The sequence below is a fragment of the Pteropus alecto genome, unplaced genomic scaffold (genome assembly GCF_000325575.1).
Source record: "Pteropus alecto unplaced genomic scaffold, ASM32557v1 scaffold101, whole genome shotgun sequence".
In the NCBI taxonomy this organism is placed as follows: Eukaryota; Metazoa; Chordata; class Mammalia; order Chiroptera; family Pteropodidae; genus Pteropus; species Pteropus alecto.
Genome location: NW_006432945.1, coordinates 9,118,182 through 9,131,693, shown reverse-complemented (window position 1 = coordinate 9,131,693; position 13,512 = coordinate 9,118,182). Strand labels below are relative to the sequence as shown.

The following is a 13,512-nucleotide window of genomic DNA, read 5'->3' as shown; positions in this document are numbered from 1 at the left end:
TCCGTCAGATAAGCCGTGGCAATAATGCAAAAATTCCTCTTGACATGGTTCAAGAAAAAATCTGTAGGAGAGAAAAAACTCTTCACGAGTTTCTTCCTCCGTGACCTGGGAAGGAACGACGGCACCATTCCTTCTCGGGGTCAGAACAAAGAGGAGCAGGACTCCTGTCCCACGACGTGACTAAGGACGCCGCTCCCTGCCCCTCGCCAGCCTGGCTTCCCGGTTCTCTTGGCCGTACAAGGGAAAGGGCGGACGGCGGGCTCGTGGCGCCTGGCCCTAGGGCGACGGGTGGATTCCCGCCGGCTGGCACGGAGCAGCATTGCCCAGTGGGAGTCACCTGCCATGCCGGTGCTCGTGGGGCCTGAATTTTTTTTCTCCAGAATCAGTAATGGCAACGGTCGATTCCCCCTTCGGTGTTTAGTGGCCCAGGACTCTGGAGCTCTTTCATTCACCTAGGGATCCATCACGGCAATGCTGCCACTTCTCTGGAAGCTTAGGGAATGGAATTCGATCCAAATGAGAAACTGGCTTGACCCTCCCCTAACACCACGTCTGTGGGATCACGTTAGGCAGGACGGTCCTGTGGAGCCTTAGAGACCCTGCCTTGGGGAGAGACGCATCCCCCCTCCCCCGCTAGGCTGGTGATTCTGCTGTAGAGCCCCAGCAAGCATCTCACTGGAACAGCCCCACTGGGGACCCTCATCCACCCCAGTATATGGCTTCTCATACACAGCTTAGGGGCTGGCACCCTTTTTGCTCACGATGGCCACTTCCAAAAGTACCAGATGGTGGAATGTGGCCCTGAGCTCTTGGAATTTCTGGGATGAAGCTTGGTAAGAGAAGGAGTGTGGGCATTGGAGGAAAAGTTAAGAATTCCAAAAGCAAAATACTCTCTGGAAAGTGGATTTGGCCATTTCCGTTCGATCCCTTCCTTGGGCTGAGGGGAACAAGGCCTGCCCACTCTGCTTCTGCCTTCGCCGCCCCCGCCTCGTCCTGCCCTGCTCGCCCCGCCTCCTCGCCCCGACCCCGTCTGCACTGTCCCCTTTCCCTCCCGCTCCACCTCATCCGTGGGATAAGTTGGACTTATGCATGTTTGATCACGTGCTGGCAAATCTCATCTTTTAAAGACTCAAAAAGGGGGCATCAGGATGTATCTTTCAAGTCAGATAAGGAAAACAAAACGTACCCCGCTCACGCTCTTTCCATCTGAGTTTCGGGGTGCTCGTGGGCAGGTGGAAACAGAGCAGCCTTGAAACAGGGAATAGAGCCCCCTCCCAGAGCTGACTCCTTTCCCCGAGCCACGTCTTCCAGAAATCCCATCCCATCCCTGCGAAAGACATTCTTAGGACCACGGTGGAGTCCTGTAGAATGATCAGTCCCCTTCCCTTGGAATTTGGCATCATCCCCCAAAAGAGCAGCAGTGGGGCCTCCGGGGAGAAGCGGGGAGCAGAGCAGGGGGAGGGGAATCCTGGCCCTTCTTTTTCGTCTCTGCCTTTGGCCTCTGCCCATCTCCTCTCCCCTCACACTGGTCCCTTCCGATACGTTTTCTTCCTCCTCTTTCCTTTCTCTTTGGCACAGAGGTTGGTTCTGATGAATATGCCAGTAGCTGAGGACATGACAGTCCACTTTACCTCCACCCTGATGGCTCTGATCCGGACAGCTCTGGACATCAAAATCGCCAAAGGTGAGCCTAGGAAAGAGAAGATTCTGGAGCGACTCGTGCAGAGCAGTGCAGGGTAGAGACGTTTGAGCTTTCGTCCTAACACTGCAGTGACCCTGAAATCCAGTACCGGGGTCCTCGTCTCCCCAGTGAGATTCAGTAACTGTGACATTGGTCATTTCCTCCAAAATGACCTGCATTAACGCTGTGTGATCCTCGATGTCTGGCATACAGTAGGCGTTTTAGAAATATGCGTTTATTGAACAAGTGAATTTTAACGTTGTCCGTTTTTCTTATGTGGCACCTTTAACGCCTTGGGAGGCCTCTGTGGCAGGTCCCGTCATGGCGGTACTTTGTTCCTCTTGATTTCTAACCCTGACTTGGGAGAGAAAAGGTTTGCTGCTTCCGGAAGGACCTGCAGCCTTCCTGTTCTTGCCTGATCCAAATCCTTTTAAAAATCAGGTCACTCCAACTATGAAGACAGAGTTGGGGAAGAACTGAGCTCCCTACAAGGAGGCGGGGTCGGGGCCGGAGTGGGGGGCTCCATGTGGCTCTCCTCATGTTCCCCTCTGATAGATTGAGCACCTGGGACGTTTTTCCAATGAATGAGGAAGCTGATCTTGATCCTGGGGCCTCATCTCCGTGGCAGGATATCCCTGAGTCACTGAAAATGAGAGCCAAGATGTGTTCTGCTTCTTCAGCAGAAATGCAGGATTGCAAGGTCCACTGTCACTAAGTGCCAAGACTTCCTCTGAGACGAGGAGGGGCCATGCTGGGTCAGCTCCTGCCCCCTCAAGTCCTTGTTATTTCTGTGTCTGTTGTTTATTAATAACTTATTTTATTCTAGGCGGTGCTGACAGGCAGCAGCTAGACTCGGAGCTACAGAAGGAGACCCTGGCCATCTGGCCTCACCTGTCCCAGAAGATGCTAGATCTGCTTGTGCCCATGCCCAAAGGTACGGTATCTCTTCCTCGGTCCCTATGTCACTGTGGGCCCAGCACGCCAAAGCTGCATCTTTGGGGGGAACACAGAGTGATCATGGAGATCAGAGAAAGTTCTTTTATGCTTACGAAACTAAAATCCCTCACTTATGTCCCTCTTGTTATTAATTGAAGACATCTTCTCGGGATAGATCATCGTGGTTGTGCTAAAAGTTCTGGGTGCACAGCTCTCTCCCTCCACCAACGCTGGATGGCAAGCCCTTGTTTTGGAAAGGGCGTCGTTATTAGAGATGGAAACCTAGACCAGTGGAGGTGACACTACTGTGTCATCTCCCTGAGATATGAGACCTGTTTGCTTCGTATCCTCAGCGCTGGCACGTACCTCTTCAGAGGGTGGAGAACAAAGCTCTGTAGGTGTCCTCACCGCCCTGCCCCCAACTGTCTTCCCCCTGTTCCCTTCCCTGCCACGTTTGTTTTTCAGCCTCTGATCTGACCGTGGGCAAAATCTATGCAGCGATGATGATCATGGACTACTATAAACAGAGTAAGGTGAAGAAGCAGAGGCAGCAGCTGGAGGAACAGGTGAGGGTCCGTGACGGCATGGTGGGTGGGCGGGTCCTGAGGGGTCGCATGGGGGACAGGCCTCTGCGCCCTCGAGCACAGTGCCCAGCAGCAGAGGTAAAGGGTCCAGGAACTTCCTAGGGTCGGCGGATTAAAATAGTCTAAAGGTCACGGCCACACTCCCACTTCACCCAAGTAAATTGTATCCCCCACCGCAGACTTCAGTCACGTAAGTTCCTTTTCTCCTTTCACTTTGAACACAGAAAAATGCGCCCATGTTCCAGCGCATGGAGCCCTCATCTCTGCCTCAGGAGATCATCGCCAACGCCAACGCGCTGCCCTATCTGCAGCAGGACCCGGGTTCAGGCCTGTGAGTAAAGCCGAAGGGCCCGCGGCCTCCCTCACGCCATTGCGCGGGGCCAGAAACAGTGCTGACGCAGTCGGACGGGCCTTTGCTGAGGTTAAAGCTGTTTTGTACCTTAAAACGGTCATGCACCAGGGGTGAGGGGAGAGCAGACCGAGCACGATTAGTCCTGTGGCCAGTTTGAGAGCGAGCGAGGCGGGATGTGTGTTAGTATCTCCACCTTACAAATGAAACTGGAGAGTAAGCTTAAAAAAGTGGCCTAAAGCCGAACTGGAATTTAAGTCGGTTATTTCTAACTCCAGAGTCTTCCCACTACTCAATGATATGAGAAATGAACAGAAGGAATCTTAGATCAGGCAAAAAAAGATAAAGATATATATCTTTATTTTCTATATTGGCAGCAGAAACAAAACTCTAACGAATTTGCCAGTTCTGAGTTGAAAGCCTTAGCCGCGTCATAAATGACCTAGTGGAGCACACACATCGCATCATCTTTCCGTCATCTGCAAGCATGTACTGGGTACCAAAAGGTGGGAAGTCCCTCTGCCCACTGTAAAGGAGTCATGACTGGGTTTACCCCAGTCCCAAATCACTAACAATCACAACTTCACTAATTATCAGGGGAGTGAAATCCAGGACTTGGGAGGGAGAGCTCTGTCAGAAAGCCAGTTAGAATCTCTCACGCTATTAACTTCTTTCTGCCTGTGGTGTTGGGGACCTGTTTTTGAAAAGCATCCTCAGAAGTCACAATCCAACACATTTGGGAGAGAAGGGTCAGAGTCAGGACCAAGGCCACCGGCCATTTTTACAGGCGGGTGCTGTGATGAGGTAGGGGTCAGGGTGGCATCTCCCATTGCTCTTTGAGCAGGAAGGAGGTGTGACTGCAGTTTTTCAAGGGTTTTTAGCTTAGAAAGGGAGGACCCTCCCAATCCAATGTTTTATCCGCAACAATGTGTTATACAAGTTACCGTCCACCATAGGATCTCTCCGGCTTCTCTGCTGTTTTTTAATCCACTTCCTCATTGATCCGGTCAATATTTATGTGACTCAAAAGCGGGCTCGGGCACGGTGGATTCAGTCCCCATGGAGACAGATCTTCAAAAAGAAATTACGAGTAATAAAGGTTAAAATGCAGAAGGGTAAGCTATTGTGTTGCCGTGTAAACAGGCAGCAACGTACCTAGTTTGAGGGTTTGGGGCGGCTTCGCTGAGGAAGTAACAAGTGACACTCGAGGCGGCGGGGGCCAGGACGTAGTGGCGTTACACGTCGGGTTCAGACGTTTTGTCCAGGGATAACGGGGTTTATGCATCAGCCCGACATGACCAGGTTTGTACTTTTCAAAGATCATTCGTGAATCCAGGGCGGACTCAGTGGATTGGAAGGGAGCAATTTGAGAGGCAAAACACCATTTAGTGAGTGACGGCAATTGTGTGAATTATTGATAACTGTGGCTTGGACTAACAGGATAGAAACGGGAGAGGAGGAGGTGGTGATTTGCTGCATGGCCCGAAGGAGGGGGAGGAACAAAGATGCCCCTCGGCTCTCTGGCTAGAGCCTTCGGGTGGATGTTGGGGCCACTGGTGGAGACCAGCTGTGTTTCTAGAGCTTTCCGTTGTTCGGGTTGAGACCGCTCGGAGGATACAGTGGTGAATATGAGACGGCGTTCCTCCTTCATTCAGCTTACATCTGGTGGAAAAACCAGACATGAAACAGAATTATTGCAAGGAAAAATTTTCAGTGATTTAATTACAGTTCTAATAAGCACGAGGAAGAAACAAATACAGTCTGATCTGAGTGCCTATGAGAGGGGGAGAGGGCGTGGAAGCTTTTAAGGAAGTGACTTTTGATAATTTTGAAGGATGAGTTCAAAGTAACATGGAAAGGGTTTTCAGGGGGCTTGAGAGCTGGAGAGAAGGCTGGCGAACTAGAGACCAGATCATGAGAGGGGCTTGGACTTGACCTTAACCTGCTGTGACCGCCCACTTTAAAAACAAAGTATTCAACTCTGTGAGGTTGTTCGGTGATTCCAAGGGTCCCCTTTACCTATTGGGGATTCTCTCTATGGGTAATTACTCATTTTCTGAAGGACAAAGGGGACTCATTTCTTATAATAGCAGCTCTCGTTGTGTTCTCAGAAGAAGGCGCACTGAGGAAGTCGATTGAGCTAACGCCCTCCCTGGGAGCGAGGAGACAGGTCGAGTGATTCTCTGCTCTTCAGATCTTTCTCTGTGATCCCAGTCTAAAGATTTCACCTGTGGCTTGTTTTTACGTACCTGGCAATCCTTGCTCAGACTTTTCCGTTGGAGTGGCACAGGTAGAGATGGTTGTCCCATCTCTCCCTCCTGGCCCCACTACCACTGAGAGAGCTGCTGCCCAGTCCCTGTGCCTCTTCCCAGGATCAGAAGCACGTTCTGGAACAGGTCAAGGGTACCTAGTAGCAGTGAATGGCAGCAGCGGCCAAATTTTTAGGAAAGATTGGCTGCCTTTTTCTCTCCTAACCAGCCCAGTGGGGCCCACAGGCTGAGTGCCTGCAGGTACAGTGGTTTAATAACGGGCATCCTGGGACACCGCTCCTCCATACATTTCATTCAGAGCCTCTCAATACTTGGCTGACTTTGTCCCTGTCCTCCTACCTCATCACCATTTAAGCATTCTCCTACAGAGCCATCGACCCAGAGATGGTCACTTCCTCTACACCGCCTCTGAACTTATTCCACCAAGTTCATGAACCAACACACACTTCAATAAATGTTCATGGCACTGAATTGTTTAGTGTGGCCAGGGATGTTGGCACAAAACCATATTCTTGCTAAGAGGAGGGAATTTTTTAAAAGACCGTGGCTGCTAATATTTAAACAAACTGTTCACTGTTTAAACTATGGCATTTTTCTGCCGACTGGAGAAACTGAGCAGAAACAGGTTTACAATCTAGCATTGGTCTTCCATATGGCTGAGTGTGACAAATGATGTCATTTGTCACAGATATGTTAGTCACCAGCAGAGCGATGAATGGTTCCAATGGTTGAAAACAGTGCTCTTTTCCAGTGTTTTTTCCCCCTCTATTTCTAGGCCAGCCACGACGGAAGGAAGGCTTGTCTGGGTGGGACGCAGCGGTGGCAGCTGGGGCATGCCTGCTTCTCTTTCACGCACGAGTTACCTCTGCGTCTGGCCTTGCTTTTCAGGAGCGGCCGCGGCGGATACCCTGCGATGCGCCCGCTCTCCCCGCAGGAAATATTCCAGCTGGCGTGCATGGACCCGGCCGACGACGGACAGTGCCAGGAGCAGCAGTCTCTGGTGAATGGATGAGTTACATGACCTCGGACTAGGCCCCTGGTTTCCTGATCCCACTCATTTCCAAATTTTTATTTCACATCCACGACCAATCAGGAAAATGCCTCTGAGAGTCCAACCAATTCCCCGGGGAGCTCCCTGCTGTCTCCCTGTCGGAGCCTGAGTTTCGCACGGTCACTGGCGAATGCTTCCTCTTTAGGTTTAACAATCCCAGAGGCTCGGCTCCTTATCTGCTGAAGGAATTTGTATGGCTTCAGGCCAAGCCCTCTTAATTTATGCCCTTGAGCATCATAAAAATCTGGCCTTTGATAAGGAGCTTTAAGATAAATCATAGAATGAGTGGCACCCACTGGGCAGCATAGTGTAGACAGGTGTGGCTTGGGGGGACACAAGAAGGCCCCCCTCCTGGAGAACTCGGAAGGCATGACCAATAGTGAGTAAGCTGTCCACCAAGATACAGAAGAATCTCTTGCCGCTACCCTGTGTGGGTTCAGGCCAGTTGGCTCTTTTGGTCACAATTCTACAAGGTCAAATACATTCTAAGAGGCCCCTAAAATCACTTTCCTGAGCCTAAAGTTTTTCATTAGCATAAATGGTAAAATTCCTGAGCAACTACAGAGTCAAGTTGAAGCTTGAAGGAGAGAGGACAGATTAAACTTAAGTTCTGCCACTACGAAGCTGAAACTTGATTCTAAAGATAAACTTGACTTACCGTTATTCTTAGTTGAGGAGCTGTGAGACCAAGTTCCTTCCCAAGCTTAGACTTACAGCCCAAGTGTTCGTTGATTGGCCTGGGAAAAAAAAATTTTTTTGCACAAGTCCAGATAGACAGCTTAGAGTGAGTTCCCTGTCACTTTGATTGTAATTTATCTGCGTTTCTCTCTCTTCATTTCTCTCCTGATGCCTCCCCACTGCTACCGTGTACCTCAGCCATCCTGAAGGGACGATGTGGGTGTGGCCCACATGTCTGATAGAATGGGTACCTGACGAGGCAGCAAAACATTTTAGTGGCTCAAATGGCTGATTCCTCCTCCTGAGGTTGCTGTGTCAGGGGTGTGCGTGGTTGTGTGGGGTGAGCGCTAGGCCGGAAACTCCCGGCACGTATGAGCCCGAGGTGTTCTCTCGAAGGTGGGTAGGAACCTTGGAGGAATTCCCTGCCTCCCTCGCTGCAGAACTTAGCACCTAGGCCCAGGGACGAATTGGTACAGATAGCCTGATTCTTAAAAGGGCTTCTCGGCATTTGATGGTTTGCCTTGTAATAGATCGAGTGGGAAAAATCTCAATAATGTGTCCTTTCTTTCGCAGGGAGATTTCTCTGTCACATCTTCATTTCTGCGGGTTCCCCGGGGCTGAGCCGTAGTGCCAGGAGTTTTTGGATATGTGTTCATCTCGTTGTCGGTACTGGTGTCTGTGATTCAGTTCAGGTGTCGGCCTGTGCTACACACTCACCACTGTGTACTCCTGCCCTCCCTCGGGGCCCCCTGCTCTCCGTCCTGAGGCGTGGCTGTGACTTGTGTGTGTGTGTGTGTCTTGCACCACCTCTGACACTCATAGACTGCAGTGTTGTTACCACGTGTTTCGAGTCAGACCTGTGTGCTATTTAAAGCGTATACTACAAACACTGGCTTCCTCAAGTGCACATGTCACCTGTCCTAGGAAGGCAGTCCTCACACTGACACCAGGAACCACGCACCAAAGGGCCCTGGAGGCCGACTTTGAGCAGTGCCCCACTCATACACTCATGATTTCAAGGTGTCATAAAAAAGCTTTTTTTTGGTATAATTTCCAGATGTCTGAGTTACTCCCAGGGCTCTTTGGTGGCTCATGTAAACATTCCTAAGGCAGCTTCACTCTTTACTCCAAGTGCCACTAGCTGTCCCTCTAGAGCATGTCCTTTTCCTAAACTTACCTTCTTTGGTCAGGAAAACATCATACAAGGGTTGTACAGGACCGTAGAGATATTTAGTCCAACCTTCTAACGCTCTGGAGTGGCACAGTCCAGTACGAGTAGCCACTGGCCACATATGGCAACTGAGTACCTGAGATGTGGCCGGTCCAAATTGAGATGCAATGTAGGTGGATAAAACACACACCAACATCAAAGACTGTGGTACCAAAAAAATATAAAATGTCTCAGTTTTTTGTATGGATGACATGTTGACAAGAAACTATTTAAAGATATTGGGTTACATAAAATATATTGTTTTTCATGTTTACTTTTTTAGAGGTAGCTATGAGGAGAGTTAACATTACATAAGTGGTATGCATTATATTTCTGTTGGACTGTACTGCTCTAGAGTGTCCCTCACAGATGGCCACCCACCGCATTTTTAGGGGATGGTTTCAATCATAAGACTCTTAGCTAATGAGATCATGTGTCTTAAGGTTTGAGAAGATATATTTGATATCAGTTGTTGGTGACTTTCCTTAGAATACTGGTTTCCATTTCACTGAAAATGGTTGCTTTAGATTAAAAGAATAAACCCAACACTACCATCTCTCAGGAAGTACACTTCACATATCCAAAAAATACTATGACCAGAAATGCTTGTTTACAAGGCTGAAAGATCTGAACCATTGCTTAGCAATAAAGTAAGGTGATAAGAAAAGGTGATCTTGAGCTTTCTGTTTGAGACATCTGGTATACCACATATCCACACATACAGACACACATATAACCAAGACCTGAAAGATGCACGTTTCTTTTCTAAAAGCCATTCTTGGTAAGGAGGAGGCAGAGTCACCTGCAGGAGATGAGAAGCAATGAGATGGAACCAAGTCCCACAAGCTTGGCTGTGTTTATTTCCAGGAGCCAGAGGTTAGTGAATTAAAAAGCGTGCAGCCCTCTAACCATGGCATCTACCTTCCTCCGGACACCCAGGAGCATGCGGGATCTGGGAGGGCATCCTCTATGCCACGCCTGACTGTGGATCCCCAGGTAAAAAGCAACCAGCAAATACCTTATGCAGTGGCATCCTGGGCTGTATTGAATTGGTGGGTTATGAAAACACATCTGATGTTTTCAGGTGAGCCCTTGATTTTTCCCACCCCTTTCTTAGAAGCAAAACCTGGCTCGTGGCCTTCTCTGTAGAGCCTGCTCCTCCACGGTGGGCTCTCAGCGAAGCCCTAAACACAACAGCCTAGCCAGCAAGCTGCCATAACCCCCTCCAGACGGGCTCAGCAGCCTCAAGACTCAACCAGCCATGCAAGAGACACTTTCCAGGACTTTCCCAGTGTATTTCTCCTTCCTCTTTTCCTCTACTGGCTCATCAAGCACATATGCAGTTACTTACACACACAGCTGTATCAGGACTGTCTGTCCGAACCAGTGCAGGCCACGCCTCATTTCTTTGTCTGTTTTCCTGGCTTCTCTTATCTGTCTGTCTGTCTTACATTAAGTTCTGACAGAGACAAGAAGGGTCTGTGGATCTATTTTGACATCGGTGGCAAATCAAAAACACCCAAATCCGAGGTGGGCTGAGGGTGGGACCATCGCCCTCACGTATTTCAAAGTGGCCCAAGGTTCACGGCAGGTCCTGGCTGAGTCCCTGTGGTAGACGGCCCTATGGGAAACTCGCACAGTAGACTCAGCTGCTCGCTTTCCTGAGCATAAAGAGAAGACCCTGGATCTGTCCCAGTGACAAAAACACCTAACAGAAAGACACTTTCTGGCACAGCCTCCTCCAGCTAAGGTCTGAGCGAGAGGGGTTCAAGGAAGGTTACAACCATCTCGGTCCGCTTCTGTCTTCCTTCCTACCCTTCCGGTAATTAACCCATACCTGTGTTCCTCTGGGGCTCGTATTTCCAGGTGGTAACAGACCCCAGCTCCATGAGACGTTCGTTCTCTACTATCCGGGATAAGCGTTCGAATTCCTCATGGTTGGAGGAATTCTCCATGGAGCGAAGCAGCGAGAACACCTATAAGTCCCGTCGCCGGAGCTACCACTCCTCCCTGCGGCTGTCGGCCCACCGCCTGAACGCCGACTCGGGTGAGAAGGCCTCGCTCTCGCTGCCCTCAGGGCCCCAGCCCTGCGGGGCTGATTCTGGCAAGGACTGCAAATCCCTGGAACAGAATTCAGATCAGGGTTGAGGAAAGTGAAGGAAGGGAGGATGCTCCTTACCAAAGGTGGGGGGTGGGGAGGTCCACATCTGACTCACACCCCGAAACAGGCCACAGCCCTCCACAGTTACCACAAAGGCCGATGAGCTTCCCTCCTTCCGGAGTAGAGCTGTAGACGTCACTAAGCGTCCATTCTCAGGTGGCACCATGGGGTACCTCAGGGGTGTGCAGACCCCCTGGCGGGAGCCAGGCTCAAACCACCAACCCCGTTTCAACCCGCATAGCACTTCCCCGGAATGGCTTTACAGACTACAGTTTGTGTTTTACTAGATGAAGAAGCGGAGGTAAAGAGAGCAGTGACTTGTCCCGTGCCGCGGGGCCAGTAAGTGGCAGAACTGGGACGAGACGTGAAGTCCTCTGACTCCAGTGCCGGGGTCCTCGCCCTGCCGTGACGTCAGCCGTGCCATTATTCAGTTCATAGCAACTTCTTAATTCCCTTCTACTCGCCTCATTTCCCCCCACCACTGAAAAAAGTCACACACCCATGTTTAGGCAAAGATTCTAAACTGTGTCTTAGCATAAACGAGAGCGGGAGAGAATCGATTGCATCCTTTGACGTGCATTTTTTTCCAGTGGCAACTTGCACACTCACCTCGTCATAAGAGGTGAATTCCCTGGCCTTTCTCTCCGCTCACCTGCTGACGTGCCTGGAGCAGCGGGAACTTCAGCACGGGCTGAGTTGCGACCAGTTGCTTTTGTCATCTCTCACAGGCCACAAGTCCGACACCCACCGCTCCGGGGGCAGAGAGCGGGGACGATCGAAAGAGCGAAAGCATCTCCTCTCTCCTGACGTGTCCCGCTGCAACTCCGAGGAGCGAGGCACCCAGGCGGACTGGGAGTCCCCGGAGCGCCGTCCGTCCCGGTCCCCCAGCGAGGGCAGGTCGCAGACCCCCAACAGAGAGGTGAGCGCGGAGAGGAAGCCGAGCCTCTGCGGAAGGACGAGGAAGGGGGGCCTGTTAACATTAGGTGCAAAACGGGGGCATCCAGCACCTGCCCGGACTTCCGTGTCACAGCAAACAACATCCATTGTGCATGGTGCTTAGTAACCCACTGCTCTGTATGCAGAAGTGACATGAGGTCACAGAAAACCAGATACTCCCCCAAGACAGACGATGGTGTCTGGAGGTCATTCCACCCCAGTCCTCAGAATCCTGAGGTACGAAGTCACAACCACTTCCTAAATGTCTCAGCCAGACTGAGGAGGGAGAAATGGCCCTTTAGCCAGAGAACGTTCTTCGATCAGTGGCACGGTCCTTGGCGTAATGGGGAATGGCGATCCGTCTCTCCTTCGGGCCTGTTGCCTAAGGAAAAGCTACCAGAGTTGCTTCCTCTGCACCTGCTTCCTCCCACGACCACCCCTCACTGTCCTCGAGGCTCTCGGAGCCCAGAGGGGACGCGGAGGGCAGGCAGGGACTCTCAGAGACTGCGGCGGGTGAGAAGTTGACTGCTAGAGCAGTGGTTTTCAGCTTTTAATGCAGAACAGAATCGCCTAGGGCTTGTTAAAGCTGCATTCCTGGGTTCAGTCGTGAAACCCAGGATGCTGCCTTTGGAAGGACCCGTCCCCAGAGGTCACACACCTTGAGAAACTGTCCAGAAGATCCATTTACCACCACCTGGGCTCAGGGAGTAGATGAGCAGGTCAGGTACGGCCTGACCCGGCAGACGAGGGGGTAGAAGCTGCGTTAACCTCGGCAAGCCAGCGAAGATGTGGAGGCGAGAGGCCGAGCGAGGGGAGGTGTCTGCCACCCCCCGACACCCACTCCAGAACACCTTCCCGACACTCTCGAGCCTGTCGTTCGATGTGCCACTCGTTCCATATCCGGAGCTTTCAGGTCCTTGCTACTCGAAGTGTGTGTTCCTTGGGAGCTCGTTAGAAATGCAGAGGCTCGGGCCTCACCCCAGAGCTTCTGAGCCCGTACCCGTAGTTTAAGAAGACTCCCAGAAAATCACATCCACGTGAAAAGTCATATGCCCCGGTCTAGATGGCGTTGACTTCTCTCTCCATCTCCTGTAATCCCTGCGCCCCTAAGGGGATGTGCCTTGCAGCAGAGGGCAGTCCAGTTCAGACCCCTCCTCCAGCATGCAGACTCCCAGGGTCCCTGTGGGAGGGGTGGGGGACCTCAGCCGCGATCAGGCCTGCCCGGGCTCACCCGCCATGTCTCTCCTGCTGTACAGGGCACAGGCTCCTTGAGCGAAAGCTCCATCCCCTCCATCTCTGACACCAGCACCCCAAGGCGAAGTCGTCGGCAGCTCCCCCCGGTCCCTCCAAAGCCGCGGCCCCTCCTTTCCTACAGCTCCCTGCTCCGACACACGGGCAGCGTCTCTCCCCCCGCCGATGGCAGCGAGGGCGGCTCCCTCCTGACCTCCCAAGTCCTGGAGGGCGGCGAGGGGGGCCCGCCCGCGCCCTCCAGCTCCCGGCACACGCAGCAGGGCCCGCACCCTTCCCCGCAGCGCTACATCTCCGAGCCCTACCTGGCCCTGCACGAAGACGCCCACACCTCGGACTGTGGCGAGGAGGAGACGCTCACCTTCGAAGCCGCTGTGGCCACCAGCCTGGGCCGTGCCAACACCATCG

At 51.8% G+C, this 13,512-nt stretch overlaps 1 protein-coding gene across 1 annotated transcript in view; it reads left to right on the top strand.

Moving 5' to 3' along the window:
• CACNA1E (calcium voltage-gated channel subunit alpha1 E) overlaps positions 1-13,512 on the top strand; it is a 272,496-nt gene that overhangs the window by 256,078 nt on the left and 2,906 nt on the right. The window contains 9 exon segments of the mRNA XM_015586256.2: positions 1,579-1,684; positions 2,508-2,615; positions 3,083-3,183; positions 3,426-3,532; positions 6,709-6,820; positions 9,627-9,755; positions 10,626-10,806; positions 11,649-11,839; positions 13,113-13,511. Of these exon segments, the coding sequence (XP_015441742.1) occupies positions 1,579-1,684; positions 2,508-2,615; positions 3,083-3,183; positions 3,426-3,532; positions 6,709-6,820; positions 9,627-9,755; positions 10,626-10,806; positions 11,649-11,839; positions 13,113-13,511 (1,434 nt within the window).